This window comes from Trachinotus anak, unplaced genomic scaffold (assembly GCF_046630095.1).
Source record: "Trachinotus anak isolate AG129_WGS33_773 ecotype Australia unplaced genomic scaffold, CSIRO_AGI_Tana_v1 ptg000004l, whole genome shotgun sequence".
In the NCBI taxonomy this organism is placed as follows: Eukaryota; Metazoa; Chordata; class Actinopteri; order Carangiformes; family Carangidae; genus Trachinotus; species Trachinotus anak.
In genome coordinates, this window is record NW_027273855.1 from 23,307,630 (window position 1) to 23,330,988 (window position 23,359).

At 46.0% G+C, this 23,359-nt stretch overlaps 1 protein-coding gene across 5 annotated transcripts in view; it reads left to right on the forward strand.

Moving 5' to 3' along the window:
- Window positions 1–23,359, forward strand: part of plxna2 (plexin A2) — a 298,677-nt gene that overhangs the window by 185,558 nt on the left and 89,760 nt on the right. For all 5 annotated transcript variants that reach the window (XM_071477215.1, XM_071477217.1, XM_071477214.1 and 2 more), the window contains one exon: window positions 6,341–6,475. In XM_071477215.1, the coding sequence (XP_071333316.1) occupies window positions 6,341–6,475 (135 nt within the window). The remainder of the gene's footprint in view (window positions 1–6,340; window positions 6,476–23,359) is intronic.

The window sequence follows — 23,359 nt, forward strand, 5'->3', positions numbered from 1 at the left end:
TGTGTGGGTCACTGGTATCTGACACACACACACCACCACCACCAGAATGACTCATACCACCAGCTCACTCTCCCTGGTGCAGCCCCAACTCACGCCCAAAGGGACTGACTTCATCATCGGCTGGGCATTATACATCCTTCTCCGGGGGGGGATGGACAGTGGATCTGTCAGCGCACCTCACACCCCAGTGCCAGCCTTTCACTGCACCATGTAACACGATGTACTCACACTCGCATACACGTACGCAAAGGCCCTTCCTCCCGCTGGAGCCCTTTCCATAGCAACCATAAACACCAGTGAATGTTCAGTTTGATGGGGTTAAAAGCACAGGACAAAAGATAAGTACTGCACGTGGATAGTGTCATTTTTTTGTCCTGAAAGCCGGACTGTCAATGCAAAACCAATGTGGTGAGACCCCCCCCACTCGTCCTGTCACAAAAGCCTTTCAAATCATGGCTGCCTCCTGACAAGCTTCACTGGCTCTTAAAATGCTGTCATCAATCTGTCACTTGTCATCTGGCCCAAGGTACCAACCGATCTCAGCATCAAATTGAAGGCCATTAGCTGAGACCGAGATTGGCCCCATCAGATGTATTGGATTTGATTGGATAAGGCTTATCATGGTCATTGTCTGATCCCTGTGACCTGTGTCTTTTTCAACCGGCGTGACCCCCACAAAGCTCCCCTCCTTTCCTCACCGGAGTCTCCTCACTCAGAGAAGGGTCAGCGTATTGAGACGGAGCAGGAAAGAGTGTGGCGGCGTGCTGCCGTAGGATCTAATCCAGCGCGTGGGATCAGGCAGATAAAGGCAATGCCTATCACTTCAGCACCCAAGACTGTTGAACTGGATTAGCGCCGATGCAGGAGATAGCTCTCAGATAGGTTACTCAGAGACTTCAACTTTCACTCGCCACTCTTATTTTTTTTTTCTCTTCCTCCCTCTCCCTCCCTGTCTCTCTCTCTCTTAGGGTTTTAGCCATAACAGCACAATCTGCCTAAAATCAACTCCCATTATGCTATTCTTGTACAAGGTGTAGGTGGAAGCCCTACAATTTGACTTAATTCCATCCCGGTTCAAGGTGTTAGTGTGGCGGGTGCTACACACTGTGGTTTGGTGAAGGTTTCCGTGCGTGGGCAGCAGTCTGCTCTGCCAGCTGAAATATGGTGGTGAAATAATGCACACCCTCATGTATCTGTATTGGTGTTGGCAGCCACCTGTGTAAAATGTGCGTCCTGTCTCAGAAACGCAAAAACCTCCCTCAAGGCAAAGGTTTGAAAATAGCTTCTTTTCTTTTTTGTTTTTTTTTAACAAATCTGAAAAGAAAGCAGCTCTCAGGTAATAGTTTGCAGCTGTGGCCATTAAAGGAGAAACATTCTTTAAAAATTGACTGGCTAATGTTGAGCAAACACTTGCAGACAAGCTGTAAAACAGAGACCAAATCGGTAAATCAGCATATCATCCCTCACAATGTATTTCTTGTAAAATGTGTTTATATTAGGATTTTTTTTTAATTTGAATGGTGGCATTTTATTTTTCAGTGGCTTCTCCTACAGTGTAGCATTATACAATTTGGTCATTTTCATTGTGTAGCGGTGTCTGCAGAGGGAACTTCAGTTTTGGCCGTATCTCATTTCTTCTATCTCTGGGCGGCAGCATCCACAATGCATTGCAAAAACACACATTTGATGCACTTTTACCTTGGATTTATACAGCACTTTTCACTCAGCAAATTGCTTCACACAGACTTACACGGTCGGGGATCCAGCGTCTGGCACAGTGTTCAAAACCAGTCAGACCAAGTGAGGGAGAGAGGGAAAGAGAAAGCGGGAGAAGGGCAATTTGAATTGGAGTTTGGTCAATCTTCAAACGGTTTTCCAGGGTGCTTACATGGTCTGATCAAAAGCACCCCACTGGCAGAAGCCCTTGTAGCCACAAGGGGAGGCCTCTGATGCCGCTGCCATGGCTTCCCTGCTGGCCAAACCCACTCCCACCTCCCACCCGCTCATGCCTGACTAGGTGCTGTGACATAAAGTTTGTACATTAAAAAGTTCCTTTTTTAATCCGTTTGTTTTTACTGGATGTGGCCACTTGAGAACTTTGCCCTCTTTCATGGGTAGTAAAATGTTACTATTCTACATCATCACATCATCACATCAGATTTGAAAGTCTTCACTACAAGAAAAGATGTGTATCATAATAACACTTTAGTTTGTCATTGTTTTAACTTTAAAATAGAAATGCAACATTTGATTGATTGCAGCCTTCCTGAATACCGTGAGAATTGCTTTTGTACTTTACTGTCACTGTACTATGCATTCGGGTGTTAAGTGAAAGACTCGGTGTTGGATTTTTAGCTGCACACGAACTTCAGAGGTGCAATATGAAGTGCTCAGGGCAAAAGCTAACTCACTATTTGTCATACTGAACAGCACATTCAGTTGAGTGTTGCTGGACACATTATAGTCCACGGTAAAACATGATCTGTGTGGTAGTGCAGGGAAGCTTCATACAGCTGTTTTAAGGCGGGGAAGTTGTGCCTTTATTCCGTCTTATTGTATAAAAGGTACAAACACAGAATTTTTTTGGGGGGGGGGGCACTGTTGTTCCAGCAATGATCTGGCAGCAGAGGTAGTAACATAGCTGGATCTATGTCCGTGTAAAAGGGAGGGACAGACACCAGCGCTGTTGTGCTACATATCCCGCCTGTGATTCCTGAATCTAAAATCACACGCTGTGAACCGTCATGATTTCGTGATCATGATCAGCCACATGGGTTTGGTTCAGTGTAAACAAGCAAAGCGTAATGAGGAGTCTCCTTAACTGTAATACAGCAGCATCTCCAGAAAATTCAGCCGAATTGCAAACTTGTTTTAAGAAAAACATTTCAAATCCAACTAAAGGTAACATCACATGCACACAGCTGCACAGACATCATTCCCTCTGAACTGACAGATAACGGCCTCCTTAAGGAGGTCCTCCAATCTGCAATCAGTTAAGGCAGAACCATCTTTCTCTCAGGGGTTTGTCATTCCCTCACACTCAAAACAGGCAATGACAAGACAAAATAATCCTCCCCAACAACAAATTATATCTTTACAAATAAAATAAATTATAATCAACAAAGCATTCAAACAAACACAATCAACCCATTAAAAAGTCAGAAAAAAAGATACATTTAATATTAAAATCAGGAAAAGGAAAACAGTTTAATTTCATTTAACCAGGAAATGATAAAGTGTACACATGGGACAAACGATGCGGTCGCACCCTCTTTGTCACATTTGAAAAATGTTTCTATATAAACACGCCACACTGCAGGGCTGCCGTCAAGAAAATGTGGCCCAAAGTTATTTGAAAGTGGTGAAAGTGGTTTGGATTTTGAAAACTAAATACGGCAGCCCCGCGCGTGCTTCAGGATTTACAGCGAGCTGATTAAGAAGTCCTCCCACTCAGCGACGCCTGGGGACGTTTATTTCTGTCGTTACTTCTCCAGGCGTCTCTCGGAGCGCATCTGCGTGCGTCTGTTTGGATTTGTTTGTATGTGGAGGATGCCACATGTGAATATTATGAGTACGAGACGGCTGCTAACAGGTGGGATTCATACCCCGGCCCCCCCAAGCTCCTCTGACAGTATTATTGAAACTTTGATATTCCACACTAATGTTGAACACTAGTGTTTCTTTTCACAAATATTAACTACACAGTCCACAATGCCTCAGGGGTACATGCAGAGTGTTTTTCACCACTCTGACCCATCCCCCCCCCCCCCCCCCCCCCCACTAGTGGCAGCTCCTCGATGCTGCTGATGGAGAGAGGTTTGCTAATGGCTTTGGTGTTGAAATGGCCGGGAAGGGTGTGTTAGACTGGGCCAAAGCAAGAACAGCTCTCTGGGGTAGCAGGGGTGGATGGGTCCTTGTAAAATACAGGGGCAGTAATATTGTCAGAGGGGCTTTGGGGAGGGAGGTGGAGGGGGGTATCAATCCAACCTGTTAGCGGCCTTCGCATTCAGCCTGATAAATAATGCAGGGTCAAATGGGGCAGAGAGGTGATATGTTCAAGGACCTGAGAGAGTCGGGCTAAAGGTTGCAGTAAAATGATGCTGAGGAAATGGATGTTTTGGACCTGAGAGTTACTCACTCAGGTGGTAAGATACTGTAGCCTGGTAGAAAGGCAGTGTGGGAGTGAGTGAGTGAGTGAGTGTAATAAAGAGATGGAGGTTTTTTTTTTGGTGAAGACTGTTTTCTCCATTTACTTTCCCAGAGTTTTCAATTTCCTCCCTCTTTATTTTTTCTTCTGTCTCGTTCACCTGCCCCAGAGGTGAGCCATGCCCTGCAAAGAACCCCACATTCAACACAACCCACCTCACACACGTGCGAATTTTCCTCGCTACCTTACAATGATGTGTGTGTGTGTGTGTTTGAGAATGTAACACACTTTGCAAGATTTACAGCTACTATAGAAAAGCAGCTTCTTAATGTGAAAAGCAACTGGCTGTGGGTGTGTTTGTGTGTGTGTGTGTGTGTGTGTGTGTGTGTGTGTGTGTGTGTGTGTGTGTGCACAGCGGGATGGTGTGAGTCGCTTCTGGAGCGCTCGAATGTCAGTGATGTTGATCCAGCTTTCTTTGTGTGAGCTATAAGCCTAAGAGAAGTAAGAAGCAGAGACAGTGTGTTAGTGCCCTTGTTGTGGTGTGTGAGTAAATGTTACACCCCTGCTCTGAGAATAGAGGTTTTGTTTTGGACACACTCTATGACAGCTGTGTGTGTGTGTGTGTGTGTGTGTGTGTGTGTGCGTGCTAAGGTGTGAGTGTGTTTCTGGCCAAATGTGAATTTCGACGCCCCTGACCAGCAGTGAGAGACTGTGTGATAGCAATCTGATTCAGATGAACTGCAGGCGTGCAGAGGGGAGGGGTGGGGTTGGGGGGGTCGGGTTATCTTGTGATCCCCAGTGGCAGCCTGCGAGGACACATATCACAGCATGACAGACTGCTCCTACGGGGTGCATGCACATAAACATGCACACACACACACTGACACAGTCGTGAACAGAGCGGGGCCGGTCTGGCCGTGCACCAGCCTGCTTTATGGAGGAGCATATTTGCTGAGGTCTCCCTCCTCGCTGCAGTGTCAGTAACCAGATGAAGACTGGCACGACTTCCACATCCCGCCTTCCTCCTCCTACATATGGTTTTCACATATGTCCTCCTTCTTCTGTGTTTGGATTAGCTAGCCAAGGTCAAGCGTAGGTCAGCCGTGGAAGGCTCAACCACTTTGAGCTGTGCTCTTTCGCCGCGCCCGCCTGCTGCCGTGCACTCAGCTAACCCTCGAGCTTTGAAGGCGCAGCTCGAGGGGCTGTGTGTGAACTTGCATCACATTTCTCTTACGTGACAATCCAGCAGTTTGACACACATTCACACACAAAGGCCTGTGCGTGAGTGAGTGTGTCTGTGTCTATGTGTGTGTGCACACATTTGCCTACATACCCTCCCACGCGCCCAGTACATCTTCTTTTGACAGACGTATGACCTTGACTTTCCCCTCTGTGATGTTTTATAGAGAGTCTGGCTGCTCTTTGATGCTGTCACAATCTGAATAGATAGATGAATGTTTGGGTGGAGGGAGCCAGGCGGGGATGGACAGATGATAGAGCCATCAGCTTTCACGGGTGGAGGAGGTGTCTAGTGACATGTGACATCACGGAGGCATCTCTCTCACGCCCCAGCTTCAGGAAACCCACGCACACCCCTCTAGATTTACTATCCTGGTTATATATTTGGCGGTCAGGGTCTGGTGAATGAAGGAGAAACGGGGGCTGGCTTTGGTCCATTTGGGTCAGGGAGGGTCACGTACTTCATATAAGTCATTAAAATGCTTTTTTCCCACTGTTTTTGCAGGAAGGTGGTCTTGGCCTCAAGTTCAAAAGCTTTACTGTGGAAATACATCATTCATCAGGAGGGAGAGAGGGAAGGAAAACAGAGCTAAGGTTTCACAAAGGTCTAATAATATCAGCAAATAACTCTTAGCAGTTGTTGTAACCTCATCTTTCATTGCATCACAGAGAGCTGACATTTACCTCATATAATGAGTGGCACACATTTTTGGCAATGAAAAAGAAGTAATCATCCCTCCGCTGTTTTTTTCACTATTCAAACGGTCCTTGTGGAGCTTCTCCCCCTGCCCGAATCTCCAAGTAGCCAAATAAGGATGATAGATTGTTTTGCAAATATTATTTGACCCCCGTCTGTCATCCCTGTCAATCATTCTGCATGTGTTTTTCTATTCCTGCCGTCAAATTGATATAAATAGCGAATCACTGACCTGTTTGTTTTCTGTTTTTGCTCAGATTCGTGTCGACGGGCCTCCTCACGGTGGCGTCCAGTATGAGACGATATCGGTCATCAAGGACGGCAGCCCCGTCCTGCGAGACATGGCCTTCTCCCTCGACCGAAACTACCTCTACGTCATGTCCGAGAGACAGGTGGGTGCTGGGAGGATGCACACTGTACATGCAAAGCTGTGATGGCTGGATACACAAGTGTCCTCGTGCGGGAGAATGGATGGTTTCTGTGCTTATGTTTAAATGGCAGGAAAAGTGTGTGAGTGTGTGTGAGTGTGTGTGAGTGTGTGTGAGTGTGTGTGAGTGTGTGTGTGTGTGCTCCAGCAGGGCCCAAGATGGCCCACCTCTCAACATCACCAGCAACCACCACCCTCTGTTAGCTATAAATAACCTGGGTGGCGCAGCGGGGGACGTTGTGACAGCGTTTGATAATGAAGGAGAACAATGAGGGCAGAGAGAAAGAAAGACATAGAGAGACAGGGAAAAGACAAGGCACAAATGAGAAAGAGAGAGAGAGAGAGAGAGTGAAAGATGAAGGGCACTCGCCGGCTGGCTGAGGCAGAGGATGGGAGGAAGAGTGATGAGGGAAAGAGAAGCAGCTGGAGGAGTGTATGACTTAGACAGAGAGACACCAGGAGAAAAAGAGAGACAGACTGCAAGGTCATCCTTTCACACTTCTAATGAAGTGACACAGCATCACGGGGCAGGTGGGAAGAGGCCGATAGCCATCAATGCAGCTGACATACTAAGCAGGCAGGAGTGGACGAGAGGGCAGGCAAGGGTGGAAGGGGACACGAGGACGGAGACACAGGGTGAGGAGAGGAGAGGAGAGGAAAACATAGGGTAGAGAGAAAGATGAAAAGAGGAGGAGAAGTGACGGGAGGAGAGGAGCAGCAGCAGCTGCAGGGGAGCGTGGCAGCGCAGCGACCCCAGAGACACAGAACGTGCGAGGCTGTCAGTGCGAGGTGATAGATTGCCGTCCTCTCTCCTTATCTTTGCTTTTAACACACTCAACGACCGGCCGGCCGGAGATACAGGTGAGGAACCACAGCGGGGCGGATACGGCGCAAAGGAGTCGCTGATACAATAGTGTCGTTCGCTGAAGGAATGGTTACTTTTTTTTAATCCCTTCAGCATCTGTGACTCACATCACTTGTGCTGTGTATGATTTGTTTTACTCCACTCTGAGAAACACAAAAGAGAAAAGTTGCTCAGCCTTATTTCATCCAGACACTTTCCTGCTGCGAGAGTAAAAATATAACAGTCTAATGCAATCACCAGTAATAGCTCAGCACTTCAACCAATATTACAGCTGATCTCTTAGTCAGACAGACCACAGACATCCCAACCAAATTATTTAAAATCTGAAATCTCCCTTTTATTAACATTCATGCAGTGTATTCATCAAAATGTTTTGATTGCACAACCGGTATTTAAGTGTGTTTTTCCAGGATCAGAACTCCAATCTGCTAAGTTCATGCACAAACACACCATGTGCAGATGGATCTGACAGTGGGGTTGATGACTCTGTTGCAAAGCGTGACACGAAATTCAACAAGTAAAGAAGAGTTTGCACTCAGTCTAAACTCTGTTTCCCATATTTATTAAATCCTTTATTCCCACTTATTCCACGGGTGAAACGAGTGTTTGATGTTGAGCTCGTAACTGCTAGTCATCTGAATGAGGAGTGATGCTGGTGAATATTATTAGTATTCAGCATGTCGACCCCTCTGTCTTGCTCTCCCGGGGGTTTTGGGGAGGATCGAAGCAGACACACACACACACACACACACACACACACACACACACACTGAAACTGTTGCCCCGCATGGTGAAGGATACAACTATAGTTAGACTGACAGTCACACCTGATGATTAGGATTCAGTGTGGCCACACTCTTGTTCAGTCTTTTTTTTCATATATAAATGTGTCAAATTCAACTGAATCTACATGTTTTCTTTTAGTATATTTAGTTCTTCACAGTTTCAATTTGATTTATTTAGAATTTAATCTGTGATATTCCCAACCTCAAAGCCTGGACCTGCTCCAGTGTCTAGACGGAGGTGCACATACTAATCTGGATCATATGAAGAGTATTAAACCTCTGTCATGAATCTAGGAATATAACAGTGGGTACCACACTGTATTTGTCAGTAATCTACTACCTATTATCCAGCTATTATCCCCCCCTTTCGCACTAGCGTTCAGTGGAAAACATCTATTTGACCTTTATCTTATCCTTAACAAAAATGTCACCTCGAGCCACACTTGAAGTTAGACATCCAGGACATCACGAGATCTCTCTCTGTCTAAGCGTCACTTGTTCCCATGTGTCTGGCTGATGCTGTCTGAGGCCAAGCACATGGTGATGGGAGACGGCAAGAACAAAGGAGGGGATGGTATCAAACAGAAACCAGGGCAGATTTGGCTCTGGTTGCATTTCCTACTCTGAATAACAAAGAGGCCCTCTGTTTTTGGCACAGTGGGAAAGACAGAATACAGAGAGAGAGAGAGGGAGGGAGAGAGAGAGAGAGTGAGGGAGAGAGTCATATTTGCTCAGCGAGGCCACGCTCCAGATTCTGGGCTCTCGCTCCCTCCAGTCCTCACACCTGAATGTGTTGTGGCGAGGCTGAGAGTCGTAGGATGTGCGAGGCCTTCGTAAATACAAACATGCAGACAGGCACCCACAGGGACACACACACACACACACTCTCGCACACATATGCTCCCTGAGCTTTCATTTGCATAGGCACCAGCATGATGCAGTGGCTCTTGCAATCACATGTACACTCGCACAGAAAAGGAAACACTGTAATTACAGACACATGCGAGCACCAGTCTCCCATTCACTATTCAAATGGAATCTCTATGAGGCTTTCTGAGGCTTTTCATTCAGCCTCTTTCTCTCATGTATAGGTTACACCTACTGCATATGTATAGACCCTCACACACACACACACATTCACTGCCTACCCCAAGTTATCTTTCACTATGTGAAGAAAAAAAAAAACTTTATTCTCGCCCTCGTTCTCATTTGTTTCTCTCTCACCATCATTCATTCTCCCCTCCACCCCAAACATATTTAATAGCTCCCTGTTTCATATTCGGGCCATGGGGCTGTCATGTTAAACTGTGCTTTTGTTTTGTAGATGTAATGACAATGGCATCCACTATATTAATGATGTGGTGAGATTGGCCCAATGCGAGGCAGTGCAGTGGAACTGATGAAAAGACCTGGCTCACTGGCTTTCTCTTCTCCAGGAGCAGTATGAGGAGTGTGTGTGTATATGTATGTGTGTGTGTGTGTGTGCGCGCCTTCCTGTAGGGTGCTGTATCATTACTGACAGTCCTGAAATACATAACAGCAGGTTTTCATCTCAAGATTTATCTTCAGACGACATCTGTGTATATCCACTGCGGCACCTCTGTTGGAAAAAAAAAAACCATTCAAAAACATGTTTGTTGCATCATCTTCGGGTTTTCACTGGACTCACACTTGGTCTCTTCCAACTGTCCTTGTGCGTCCTGTGATTGTGCAGATCCATTGTATGGATTTTTGCCAGATCACATGTTTGAGTCATGTTGTGTGAGTGTTGTGTGTGTGTGTGCGTGTGAGTATGTGTGTGTATGTGTCTGTGACTGCATCTATATTTAGACCAATAATCCAGAGATTTTTGGTACTTGGCTGGGTAGCTGCGCCGGCGGCAAACGCAGTGATGGAGAGAAAAAGGTCGTAGCTGTTTCGGGAGATTCAGCTGAGCTGCCTCCTAGACATGTCCTCGACTCTCTCGCTCTCCTCTTCTTCTCTCCTCTTCCTCCGTCTGCGTCATACCAAATGCCCCCTGAAATGTCTTACATTCCTGAAACACCTCGCTCCATTTAATATTGCATCAAAAGCTGTAGATTTCAAACCGAATACCACATCTTGCGCTGCTCTAACAAAGCACACATGGGTCTGCGCTACATAGCATCTGCCCAAGTTTCACATGGTAAAGCACAGGGGGCTCTAAGCTTTATCTAGAAGCCACACTTTACATGCAGCCAGATACACTGTGCCTGCAGTATGAGCCATAACAATTCCAACAGAGGCTCTAATCAAACAGGTAGAAAGAGTATCCATGTGTGAATGGCAGCTGGAGCAGACGTAAACCACTGGTGCTCTTGCCAGCTCATGCAAATTCATTCTGTTGGATATGCATGTGTGTTTGGCCTGGCCTCATCTTTCACTCACTTCTCTCTCTCTCTCTCTCTCTCCCTCTCTCTCTCTCTTGCTTTCTTTTTTTTCTCTGGATGTGCATTGCCTGAGAATGTAAAAGGACCTCATCTGGTTCTTTTAATACAGTGACCACTGCTGCGTTTGTGTGTACTGCTCTGCAATTTGGGAGCTCGAGCCAGCGAAAGGACATACAGTACAAACACGCCTAACGCAGCGGCCCACATGAGGCCTTAAGCGGCCACTGGCTCTCTTTGTAGTCAGTTTATCAACACAATGCAGTGCACTGGGATAAATGGTGACAACTACTCCAGTAGCGAACGGGGTCTTTTGGGGCCTGGATTATCAACAATTTTATGAGGCCTTTTCATTCCCTTTGTTGGTGTATTGTGCTGTTATGGCCGCTGGCACCCAGCAGTAGGGCTAGCACTCATCACACACGGCTGAGAATCAGTGACTGCATTATGTCGGCTGCTTTGGTCAGCGGCCAGTATGCAGAGCCCGGGCTATAATGTATTATTCATGGTGAACAATCAAGATTTAACATCTGAAAGGGTTTTGAAGTGATACCTGTGGCGTGGCCTTAGTTCTGCCTGAAAAGGTTTTTGAAAACACCTTAATAAAAAAAAAAAAAAAAGGAAAACACACACACACACACACACACACACACGAAATAAGTGGTTATGTTTTTATCATACCATTAAATCCTAAGAAAAGAGGCAGCTTTTGACTTTGTAATGGAGCTCAATGGTTTTTGTAATGTTTTATGACTGTGGCACACACACACACACACGAGTACATAATATACTTTCACAGATTTAATAATGTTCCCAGTGAAATAGTGGCCCTCTAATTGCCAGCTCTTTATAAGGATGAGTGTGAAATTCTTGCTAGCATGACCAACTGAGTGATACTGAGCTGGCTTGTAAAACAGACTCGTCTTTCATGGACGGACACACGGTCCTCCCCCTATAGAGGCGGTCAGTCATGTGCTGCTGTCACTCTCCAGTACATCCTTAGCTCTTTAGAAAGCATTAACCCCCCGCCCGCTCAGCCTCCAGTCCTCATACACCATCCCTCCTCCCTCAGCCGGCTCCACGTATGGAACGGCAACATTACAGCTCAGATTATCAGAAAAGAAAAGAAGACCTCTTTTTTTTTTTTTCAAAATCTGGCAATTTCTTCCAGGTGCTCAGCTGTGAAATTTGAAATCCATGCATGGATTCTTTCTACTCCTTTTAAATCTGTTTTTTTTTTCTACGAGGCCTCTTCTCAACCTGTTCTCCCTCCTCCACCCCCTCAGAGTTTTCTGGTCCCCCTCCCTCCTCTCCCCTTATCCCCCCAGACCTTTTGTTTGGCTGGTGTGGTTAGATTGGGAGGAAATGGGTTCAGTGCTTATCAAGACAGGAGGAAATAGGATTCATTCACACCTCGTCCAGGCTTAGATGAGCTGACATGCTACTGGCTCATCGTTATGCAGGACTTTAGTGTGTATGACACGCTGATTTCACGTGTTAATGGGCATGGAACACATGGTGGCTTATAGCCAAGGCCTTCCACTGTGCACTGTAGGTGTTGCAGCTCGTCCAGACATAGGAAAAGCCACTAGCAGCAGTGTTGGTGGAGGGCCGTTTCCGGGGGTTTACTGTTTACACCCGCCACAACAAGTAGATTGGGCTGGCTCATATCCAGGCCACTCACTCAAAGGCTAAAGGATGTGTGCATGTTCCTGTGTGGGTTTTTTTTCCTAAAAGCCCAATTCTTCTTTTAACCATCTATTTCAGAGCTTACCGGAAGATACTTGCTTCCTTATCTAATAGAACAATAATAACCAGGGAAAACTTCTGGCAATGGTTCAGGCCAAAGGAATGGGCACGACAGTAGGGCACACAAAGTCAAAATGGCACAGGGACAAAAGATTAGCGCTCTGTGTCCACTTCTCCTGAGCCCCTCTTCCTTGTTAGTTTGTCTTTAAGCCTGAGTAGCAAAGGGATTTCCAGTAACTACCCCTACAAGTCAACAAGTGTTGCCTTGCCATCCCATGACCCTGGTCTGGCCCCAGGGCAGTCTGGTTAGCTCGCAGCTGCCAGAGAGTGAACAAGACCAAGGGTTTGACCACTGACCCTTATCTCTGTGCTTCTCACCAATCTGTCCATCAGTGACACCCGAACAAAGAGTCCCAATAACTCCACTACCCACCATTACAGCTCAGAGGACAATCCAGAGACAGCTTTCAGGGTTGAAAGAGCAATCAGTGGAATGTGCTGAACTCACTTAGCAACTCCGTAGCAAGTCCCACAGTCTTCTCACTCCTTCTCAAGAGTTTTTTTTTTTCCTTTCACATAACTGAGGTTCTGAAACCAGAATGCTGAATATTCTCCTCTGCAACCTCTGAATGTGAAATGCCTGTCTGCCTCCCACGGGGTATGGGAGATATCTCTCTGTCATACCTTCTTGAATGTTCCCTAATTTCCCCAATGTGTCTGTGGCTTTCACCACATGAATATGAGTTAAGAAATATATATTGTACTGTATCTAACCTAGGTGTTAAACTGAAGTCAAATGAGGTCTGTTCTGTATGGTACAACTGATAATACAAGAGGTACCATGTAAACCAGGCAGCAGGCAGTTTTTATATGAGGGAACTGACCCGTCATGCATGAGAAAACCGTGGTGCCGTGTGTCAACATATGGACCACTCATCTGCGTCCCGTTCCTCCCTCACTGGAGCTGATCACGAGAGGGGAACCATGGCCACCCCTCACTAGCTGTTTTCCAACAGACCTCAACAACAGACAAACATCTGCGGGACAGCATCCTATCAGTCCGACAGCAGACACCGGCCCTGATTGATCGGCGGTCATGTTTTATCTGCGATGTGAGCGCGGCCGCGGGGTCAGCTCGGCAGCCGGAGGGGTGAGGGCCAGCAAATCAATCGCACGGCCACTTTCTCACCCAGGTGCTCAGCAGCTGGATGGGGGTTAGTGGGGAGCGGGTGGGTGGGTGGGGTGTGGGTTGGAGCTGCAGCTTGGAAACTTGGGCTTAGATTCTTTGCTGCTTCCCTGACAGCTTCACTTGATATTGACACCTGGACAAATTAGGATAAATTCCCCTGTCAATATGCACATCCAGTGTTATTGATAATGCAATTTAGCTTTTCATCCTGAAGAAACCGCTTTCATTCCTGTCCCACTTGTCAAGCCCCCTAATCTGGAGCTTTGTGTGTGTGTGTGTGTATGTACATATCTGTGTGTTTGTTTGTTCTAGTGTAGTTTGAACTAAATTTATCTTTTGGTGGTAGTTTTCTCTTCAGTACCTGATGTTTTACGAGGTTTTTCTTTGCTGAATTGTAGTGGAAACCACCACTGAGCAGTCAGGAAACTTTACATGTGCCTAGTTAAGATCAAAATTAAGGCCAAGTTCTAAAATGGGTGAGGTCTGAGCAAGGGCACCACACATAGGGGCGTAAAAATGCAAACAAGGGGCCATTTGACATCCACTTTACATTACTCGCAGATCACTGTATATGTTGGTGAGATCAGACTAGCTGTGTGATTTTTGTATCATATGACACTGTGGCTGTTGAATAGAAAGTTGTAGTTTGAAGAAAAATGACTAACCAGGTTATATTTCTCGGTATATGCGTGTCAATGTTGCGTGTGTGCTGTTTCTTGCCTGAATCAGACGTGTTGGAAGGTTTATGTGCACGGATGTTTACATACATGCTCTGTGTGTGTGCTTTAACGCATGTGCTCTCCGTGTGTTTACGTGCTGTCTCTCGGCATCGTGAGGTCAGGGGTTGTGGGAAGTTCAAGGGTTGACTGAATGTGTTCATCAAACTGAGGGGGGGTGGGGGCACTCAGCAGGTCAGTTGGAGACGCCCCCTCATTGAATCATGTTTTTATAGTGTCCATTTGCTCGACCACTGCTACTCAGCTATTTCTTTCTCATGATGACCGATACAAGTGTCCTCCCGCCTTTCAGCTATGTTCTGCCGATGTTTTACACGTCTGAATGCTGAGCTCTGTTTGCTCCCTCTGCGCTAGCCTACCTAACAAAGGCACCTCATTTGCATGAGTCCCTGAGCAGGCATTGTTAATTGACTTAAGCCAGGATTAGTGTTAATCAGGTTTTGTGCCCTGGAACCATTGGCCAATCCTAACCTCATTATTTGATAGCAGCACACGTCCTGTCAGCCCCCATCATGCTGTTAATTAATAGAAGCCTGTGCACCCAGGTCCCCGCCTGAACCCCCTCTTACCTTTCATTTCCCCGTCTACCCATAACCCCTTCCCCCTTTTTCCCACCTTCACACCCAAGCCCCTCCGCTATGAGCAGAGGTCAGTACATAGCAACGCCCTGCACAAGCCGTGAATTCAGTGATTAGGCCGGCAGACTGTGTTAGCCGACCGTGCAGCTGTCAGTAAACAACTGCGCTGCAGCTTGACGTCTGCTTCAGGTGAAACGGTTCCCAAATAGACTCAATAGTGTCAAGTCCACTATGAATGGATTTTAAGACCCATATGAGAGACCCTATGGCGAGGTTTGTTTGTGTCTGGCTTTACGATCCTGTGTGTCTGCACATCCCTTAATACCAGCTTAAACCTCACGGCTGTCTCCCACCCCAGCCCCCGCCGCAGCAGCCTCTCACTGGCCCTCTGACATAATATGAGATAATGAGGAAAAGGATACCTGATCCTTAGACTCTCTGACACCTCTGTCTCTCTCTGTCTGCAGTCTCCCAGAGTTTTCCATTTCCCTCAAACGCAGCCCCCCTGAAAAGAGATATATTTCTCTAAGCTGGCTGCACTTTTGTTACACTGTTGAACCTTGAGGATTTATTGGGAAATTCTGGATCGATACGTGTTTGAATGGTAGAATGCAGGGGAATGAGGGGAATCGGGCAACAAATTGCAAATATTAAGAAGTAACACTGAATAGAGGTGGTCAGTCTGAGGCAGAAGAATCATCCCTCTAAGTAGCTCGAGTAGCAAACCTGTCCTTGAACTTGTTTAAAGCCCTTCATTATCTCAAAACAAGCTATTAATCACTGATTAAGCTCCAGTTTCAGTCCACTTGATATTGTGTTGCTGTGTGTATGTGCAGAATTCAGAATAAACTTCCTTTTTATGTCAGTTTTCTCTTGTTTCATCTATATGAGGGTTTATAATATATATATGTGTGTGTGTGTGTGCATAGATAATGTGTGGTGCATGTGTATGTTCACATTTATGTGTGTGCATGTGTCACTGTGAATGTGAGCCAAAGGAGCAGTCCAGGAGCCACCCTGCCAGAATAATCAGCTCTATAATTAAGAGCTGTGAGTATGTCCCCCTTCTCTCTTTCTGTCTCTTTCACTCTGACTGTCTGTCTGCCTCTATAATGGCAGAGCATTTGTCTGTTTCCTCCCTGTGCCTATGCAGAATGCTCATGACATTTATTGTGAAACTAATGGCAGTGCTTCACTCCTCCTAATTGTAGGCTTTAATTGCAATAATTATTTACAAGCCTAATTAGAGCCTAGAGAGTGTCAGGGAGAAACACGAGTGCTGGTTGAAGGAATCACGACAGGGTTTGTCAGGAGCCAGGCGAAGAGTAAAGTGAATAGAGTGGTAATGTTTGGTCTATAATTGGGGGAAGCCATGTCTGCAAGTCTCCCTGCCTCTCTCACTCTCACTTTTACTGTCTTTTTTTTTTTTTTTTTTTTTTTGCATCTGTCAGTTGCCAACCTCCTTAGTGCTGAGACTGGGCTGCAATCACCAAGTGAAGTGCAGTGTAGTAGGTTTTGAAGCTGAATCCACACATCAGTGGAGAGCGACAGGCTTGGTCCCCAGCACCGCGGTAAAGGTGTTTATTTAGAGGTCTCAGGCTCTGCAGACTGATCGTTCCTGTTTGAGAGGGGCTGACAGCTCACTTCACTTCGCCACCAGCTGCCTTCTACAGGGGTGAATAAGTGTGTGTGCGTGCGTGCACACGTGCATCTCACATGTATTTGTCACTGAGTACATTTGTTGCTGTGTGTGTTCTAATCAGGACCTTGGTTCATTTGCTGCAGTTTGGCAGACCCTCAGGAGGTCTTTTGTGTCCGTGTGTGTGTGCGCGTGTGTGTGTGTGTGTGTGTGTGTGTGTTTTACTGTGTGATGCGGTCATGCTGCCAGGGCTGCAATATGCTCTTTGTCTGTCCTTCACAAGGCCGGTCTCAGTAAACAGGCTACAGCAGGAGAGGTGCTGGTTTTGATGGGCTGCCCATGGCAGCTCAACCCTTTCTTCTTCCCAATGGAAGAACACACACACACACACACTCTCTCTCTCTCTCTCTCCCCTTCTCTCTCTCTCCCTCTCTCTCTATTTGCTGGGGTTGTGCAACACATTCCCCCGATTTTCCCTACTTCTTTCCCCCCTTTCTCTCGTCTTCTTCCCCTTTCTTCTCTCCTGTCAGTGCAGAGTCCGATGGGAGGACTCAATCCCACAATGCCATTCTCCTCTCCCCTGCGGCTCACTCTGACAAAGCTGTCAGCCTGAGCCCCAGTGATGGATGTAGTATTGTACAGTGTGCGTGTGTGTGTGTGTATCGCGGGGGGGGGCTCCACTACAATGATAGAATAAGTCAGAGATCCTGTTTTGGACTCGCGCTGGGCAGACGGGTTATTTATACACTCCATAGGTATCATTTACAGATGTGTGTCGCCCTGATCCTCTGTGTTGAGAGAACTTGGACGTTGGCCTGAATCTGCATTTTTTTGGCAAAGAGTTTAAATGATAACATTCACATGAGAGGACTGTACATGGCAAATATTAGAGAAAACACTGTCCTCAAATGTACTAGAACACACGCACGCGCACACACACACTCTTTGAACACTGAATGAAGATGAATGCGTAGGGATGGATAACATATCTCCTAATGCAATATTTGAGGAAAAATATTAGAAAGAGCAGAGGCCAGATAAGGCCAGTGATTTAAACAGTGCGTCTGCCGACAGCCTGTTGAAATATTACCCTTCTCGCTGACTTGTAAATCGGATATTTGGAGCCAGAGGATCACATGGTGGTAATAGATAGGGCCACAGAGTAACGGATGGGGATGTACAGGGGTTTTTTTCTTTTTCTAGGGGCATGGGTGGAAGAACTGAACAGATTTTATGGTGGACAAATCAAATACTTTTACCTACAATCTGAATGGAGGCAGCATCCAGAGCTGTTTAAAGTTCATATGTGGAACCAATAAAAAAACAATATACCTCAGAGGCAAAACACTTATTTATCTCACACTTTCCAAAAGCAACTGGGGAGCAGTTAATTTGGCTGCACAGAAGCAGCTGTCTGAGAGTCGCGGGATGAGAGGGAGAAAGAGACAGAGGGTGGAGAGAGAGGAGAGAGAGACGAAGAGAGTGAGACACAAAGGCAGTTTGGGCTCATTATGTTGATTTTTTTTTTCTCCTTTTCTGCCAAACAAAGACAGCCAGGCACTTTTAGACACACCGCCGGAGATCAGTCACTACTTTCTTTCTCCTTCTCACCCCACAGAGTTTCTTTATAGGCAAATTTAATCATTTTCCCTCCACTGCAGGAGCATGTTTGCCGATAGCCTTTGTCTCGATATATATTTCTTATGGAATCAAATTGGATTAAATCACAGGCACCATTATAGGGTCTGAGGAGGTCTTTCAGCCTCAGCAACACTTGTAGACTCTCATTAACATATCACCACTGAAGTCCAGCTGAGAAGGATTTTGTGCGTGATACACATGCAAACATGCACAGCACACATGTGCATATATCCATGCTTTGAATCTTGCAAACAAGCTGCTCACACATAAACACACACACACACACACACACACACACACACACACACACACACACACACACACACACACACACACACACACACACATTACGTCCGCGTACACAACCAGTTTGAGATTAGATGAAGTGTCCCTCACCACCTAAGCCTTGTTATCAATGCCCCGCCTCCCTATCTGTCTCCTTTTCTCATGTACACAGACTAACATTCATCTAGGCACAAACACACGCACACACAAACACACACACACATACACTTACACTTATGCACAAGCAACAGCCCTGAGAGCAGTGGGGTGTAACCAAACCCTTCATTTGTATGTACATCATGTACACAGGGAGAGACACTGAGACAAAGAGAACAAACATGCTCCCATGCACACACACACACACACACACACACACACACACAAAAAAAAAAACACACTCAGACATGCACTGTGGAGTCCCTCTGTGGATCAGAATTCATTTCTGTCTGCCTCTTCCCCTCCAAATCAATACCCCCATTGGTCGACAGACAGCCTTAAGTGTGCCAGGGAGGCTCCCTAGCCTTCACACCCTCCCCAAACACACGCACACACACACACACTCACACTCATACACGCGCACACACTCATGCCTGTTGATGTGTGATGGCCTCTGCTGCTTCCTTATTAACTCCTCACATGCTGACTGAAGCATACACCTCATTACTGGCTGCATTGACAGTCTGGGATCCTGCTGAGACACACACACACACACACACACACACACACAGAAACGCTGGACCAGGACAGACAGGCCAGAGATACAGAAAAAAGACAAAGAGGTACAGTGAAGCAACAAACAACAAGAGCATCACATAGGCATGTAGTCCAGACATGTGACTGCAAAGAAAACCATTCAAAAAAAAATATCACTTGAAGGCAAAAAAGCAAATGAAAAGAATAGTGAGTGAGACGGGTACAGTATGAGGCCAGACATGTGACTCCAGCTGCAGTAGACATGGACTGAAACAGAGAGACGGGGACGGAGGCGAAGGCGGGAGCTGTGAAGTGTATGAGTGAGTAACAGGTTGTTCATCTAATCTGTAAATATCACTCAAACAAAGCTCACTTATGTGTGTTTCATCACATATACATTAACAATTTCCCTCCGCTGCAGGTCAAGCGCACTTGAACTCCGTTCTTTCACTCCTGCAACCGTTCCACCAGAAGTGACTAAAGATTTCCAACCCACTGCTAATGTCTTAATGAGTCATATTAGGGTTTGAAGTGGCTGCTGTTCAGACACCCTTTAGAATCAGTGGTCAGTTTGATATGACGTCTGATGGAGGATGGAGGCCAGTTGCCATGGAGGGAGGTTTGAATACAGTGCGACAGAGAAGAAGTGGAACATCTTCAGTATGTAGTATGTTGCGGGAGTGCATGGGTGTGTGTGCGCAAAGTGCTAAGATACACAGTGCAGTGTCAGATGTTGACTTACTAAAATATAGTTAGGTTTAATTTAAGCATATGTTTCATCGTGGTATGTCAGGATGTCACTTTTTTTTTTAAAGCTTTGCACATGAGTGCACACAAACACATACACACACACACACACACACTCTTAGGCACTTTCACAGCTCCCTGTCTCCATCTCTTAAATGTCAGTGTGGGCCTTTAAACCAGTTGCCAGTGAGCAAGCAGGGTAGAGGGGGGCTGAGAGTTCAAAGTGGCCAGGCAGCATGGATGTAATTTCCTCCTTTTAGCCTCCTGACTGAATTACTGAGCAAAGAGGGCCACCTTGACTGGGAGCAGCGTAGGAGAGTGAACACAGGAGCATAGAAGAGAAGGGTTCAGGAGGGGGAAGAGAGTAAAAAAAAAAGAGTAGGGGAAGAGATTGGGAGATAAGTGGAAAAGAAAGACGAGAAAGGGCTGGGGAAAGAGCCAGAGAGTTTCAGATCATATCAACAGTATCCATCTTAACATCTTTACCTTTGTAGAGGAGGGAGCACAAGGGATGTGGAAAGGAGTAAAGGCTCTGGAGGTATCATTAGCCGTGCTTGACATTGGGCTATTAAGTGAAGCTGTTAAGTTATGCATACAGTAAGAAAATTAATGTGTTTTTCCGTGTAGGTGTTCTGCTAAGGTTATTGCCTGGCACAGCTTTCCATTAAGACTGGAAGTGAGGAGTGAAATACGCAGTCATGAACTGAGAAAAACAGCGAGAAGTAGCTGTAAGTCAGATGTCTCGCCGCCCTTTTGTTTTTTTTATCCACATCATTTTTTGATGTAAGTTACTGAACAGTGATGGGAGACATTTTAAAGCTGGCCAAGGGCTTCAGTTTTCTGCAGTCTGATACCATACACACACAAACACGCACAAACACACCCGCTTTCTCGGCCTAACCTATTCCCCCTCTCTCCTTGCCCAAAAAGAGGATTGAAGCCATACATAATTGATACGCTCCTCGCTGTATTGACTGGTTGGATTTTTCATCGTCCTCGCTGGTCGATTCCCTCACTCCATTATTTCTATGGTCGCCCTCCCTTCGCTGCCTCACTGCTCCCCACCCCACCCCCCTGTGACGCCTCCCTCTAAGTCCACTAGCTTGTAATATCTAAACACACGTGCACAGACACACAAACAGAGATTAGGAGACAGTCCTGTCTCCCTCCTCCACCTTCCTTACTGCCCACTGCCCCACTTTGTCTTTAATCCATACAGTTGGCCGTCGGTCCAGGCTGCACAGGCTGAAATTCAATACTATGTTGGTGCAAGTGTGTAGTCTGTCTGTCTGTGTGTGTGTGTGTGTCTCTCTGTCTGTAGGAGGGGGTTCATACCACCAAGAGCTGAGAAGATCAATAAATTTTTTAAGCTCCTAAAATGCATTTTTTAAAAATTTCAAAATAAATGCAACAGATTTTGGCGATGAACTAAACCAAACTGACCAAACTGGTGTAATAGTGTCCAGAATCCTTTGTTATATCTTGTAACTGATGACTAAATTCATGTGTAGAGGGATGAGGGATGAATATTTCAGTCTTCATTGACAGGTGTTTGTGATGGACTGAATAATGGAGGTGTGGGGGCTGAGGGTGAAACATACCTCCAGAAATGGTGTGCTATGCAACAGTCTCCCACAATTTTAGATGAATGAAATTTTGCCACTCAGTAAAAATAATGGAAAGTCATCTGCATTGTTTACACTCATAATTGCATCACCCTGTGTTGCCCTGTGCCATCTCAGTGGCAGATGTGCACTTCACTCCCAGGCACCGGCACTACCACGTCATTTGAACTAAGCAGAAGGAAAACTGGGAAGTTAGCCTGAGCAACAAAGAGCCACGGTCACTCAACAAAAACACGAGCGGAGCACCGCCGCCGCCAAAAACACCAATCCACAGAAAATCCCCAGCAAAAGAGGCCAAAGTGTTGACCGCATGAATTCCACCACAGTCCCCATTACAATGACCGTTCCTCACAAGTGATGTCGGGAGGAAAACACTGAACTCTATTATTTCTGCTTTAAATACATAGTTATCGCTCCTGGGTCAGCGTTAACGCATAATCACGACCCGGCTTCAGGGTTCAAACTGCGGTCAGAAGGCACACGCCTGACCTGTTCCTCCCCTTCTTTCCTGCCCTGGCAGTTTGTCTCCTACCAGTCTGTTACTTCTGATGAGCTGCCAGGGACCAGGCCTGCTCAGGATTTAAGGGATACAGGCGGGGGGAGTTAAAGCCTGAATATGAGGGTGGGAGGAGGGGGGTGTTGGAGTTCTACCGATGCTGTTTGGCTTGAGAATTTAGAAACAGCAGCTTTGCTTAATCAAACTGTGTTGGGTAGATATCCACTGTAGTCCAGTATTAATTCAGAGAGAATTACAGAAGCCGTCTGGGTTGTTGTGTTTGCCTTGAAATGCCTCCTTCTATTAGCTCTACCCCGCCCCCCTTTCATTTTCTTTAAATCAGCCTTGTGGTGCTTTACAGTGTCTTGATGTTTTCAATTGACCAAAATCTAGGCACTCCAGACCAAATCCAATAAACACAATGAATGTGTGTTTGTGCATGTATCTGCGTGTGCATTTTCTCTTTGGGAGAGTAGACAGGGAGGAATAAGGAAAAAATTGGGCCGAGAGAGCTGGCCGTGACAATAAAGGTTAAAAAGCTCCCATTTTCACACCGAATCATTTCTGGAGTGCGGGAGATGGCTGTTTGTAGATGAGGCAAAGTGTATCATTTCATTTCGCCTCAGCCTTTTCTCCCTCACAGGTTTAGCCTCTTAAAATCAATGAGTAATATCTACTCTGAATGCTATCTCCTCTACTTTAAAATCAGTTATTCTAAAAAAAAAAAAAACACACATAGTATAAAATGCTCTGACCTTCATAAAAAAAAAAGCACCGCCACACAATGGTGCTGTATCTCGCAGTTAATTCTCCTAACTTCCATTTATTCCAAACCTATCCTGCATTAGCGCTATAGACAGTTCTTTAATAAATGTTACACAGTAGAAGAAAATCAATATTGTGGATTTCTACACAAAACTTGTTTCTCCCTAACAACTTGTCAGCGAGCCCTCTGACATGTGTAACAAGAGCAGCAACAAAAACAAGGCTCTAAAAGCAAATCCTCTCAGTGTGGAAGTGAGCAGCTGATAGCAACCGTACTTCTCCAGGGGATAAAGGTTGCAGTTTTTTTTGTTTTTGTTTTTTTTTTATGTACGTGATGAGGAGGATTTTTATGTACAGTCATTACGCGCACATGTGGCTGTAGTTAATTACTTTTACACATTTGCTCGTGGAATGCGGGTTCTTTAAGCCGTCATCAAAAGCTCCCAGCTGCTGTGGTGTCTTTGCACAGTCAACTCAAGGCCTCCAAGGGATCAGCACCAGCACAGCCAGCACAACCCCCCCCCCATGCCCCTGTGCTCTGTCCTATAATCAGCTGGGTGTAATCGGTGCGAGTCTCGAGTCCTGATTATCCTTGGGCTAGACACAACACTTCAACAGAACCTCTCACCTCTCCTCTCAGGGCCAGCCAG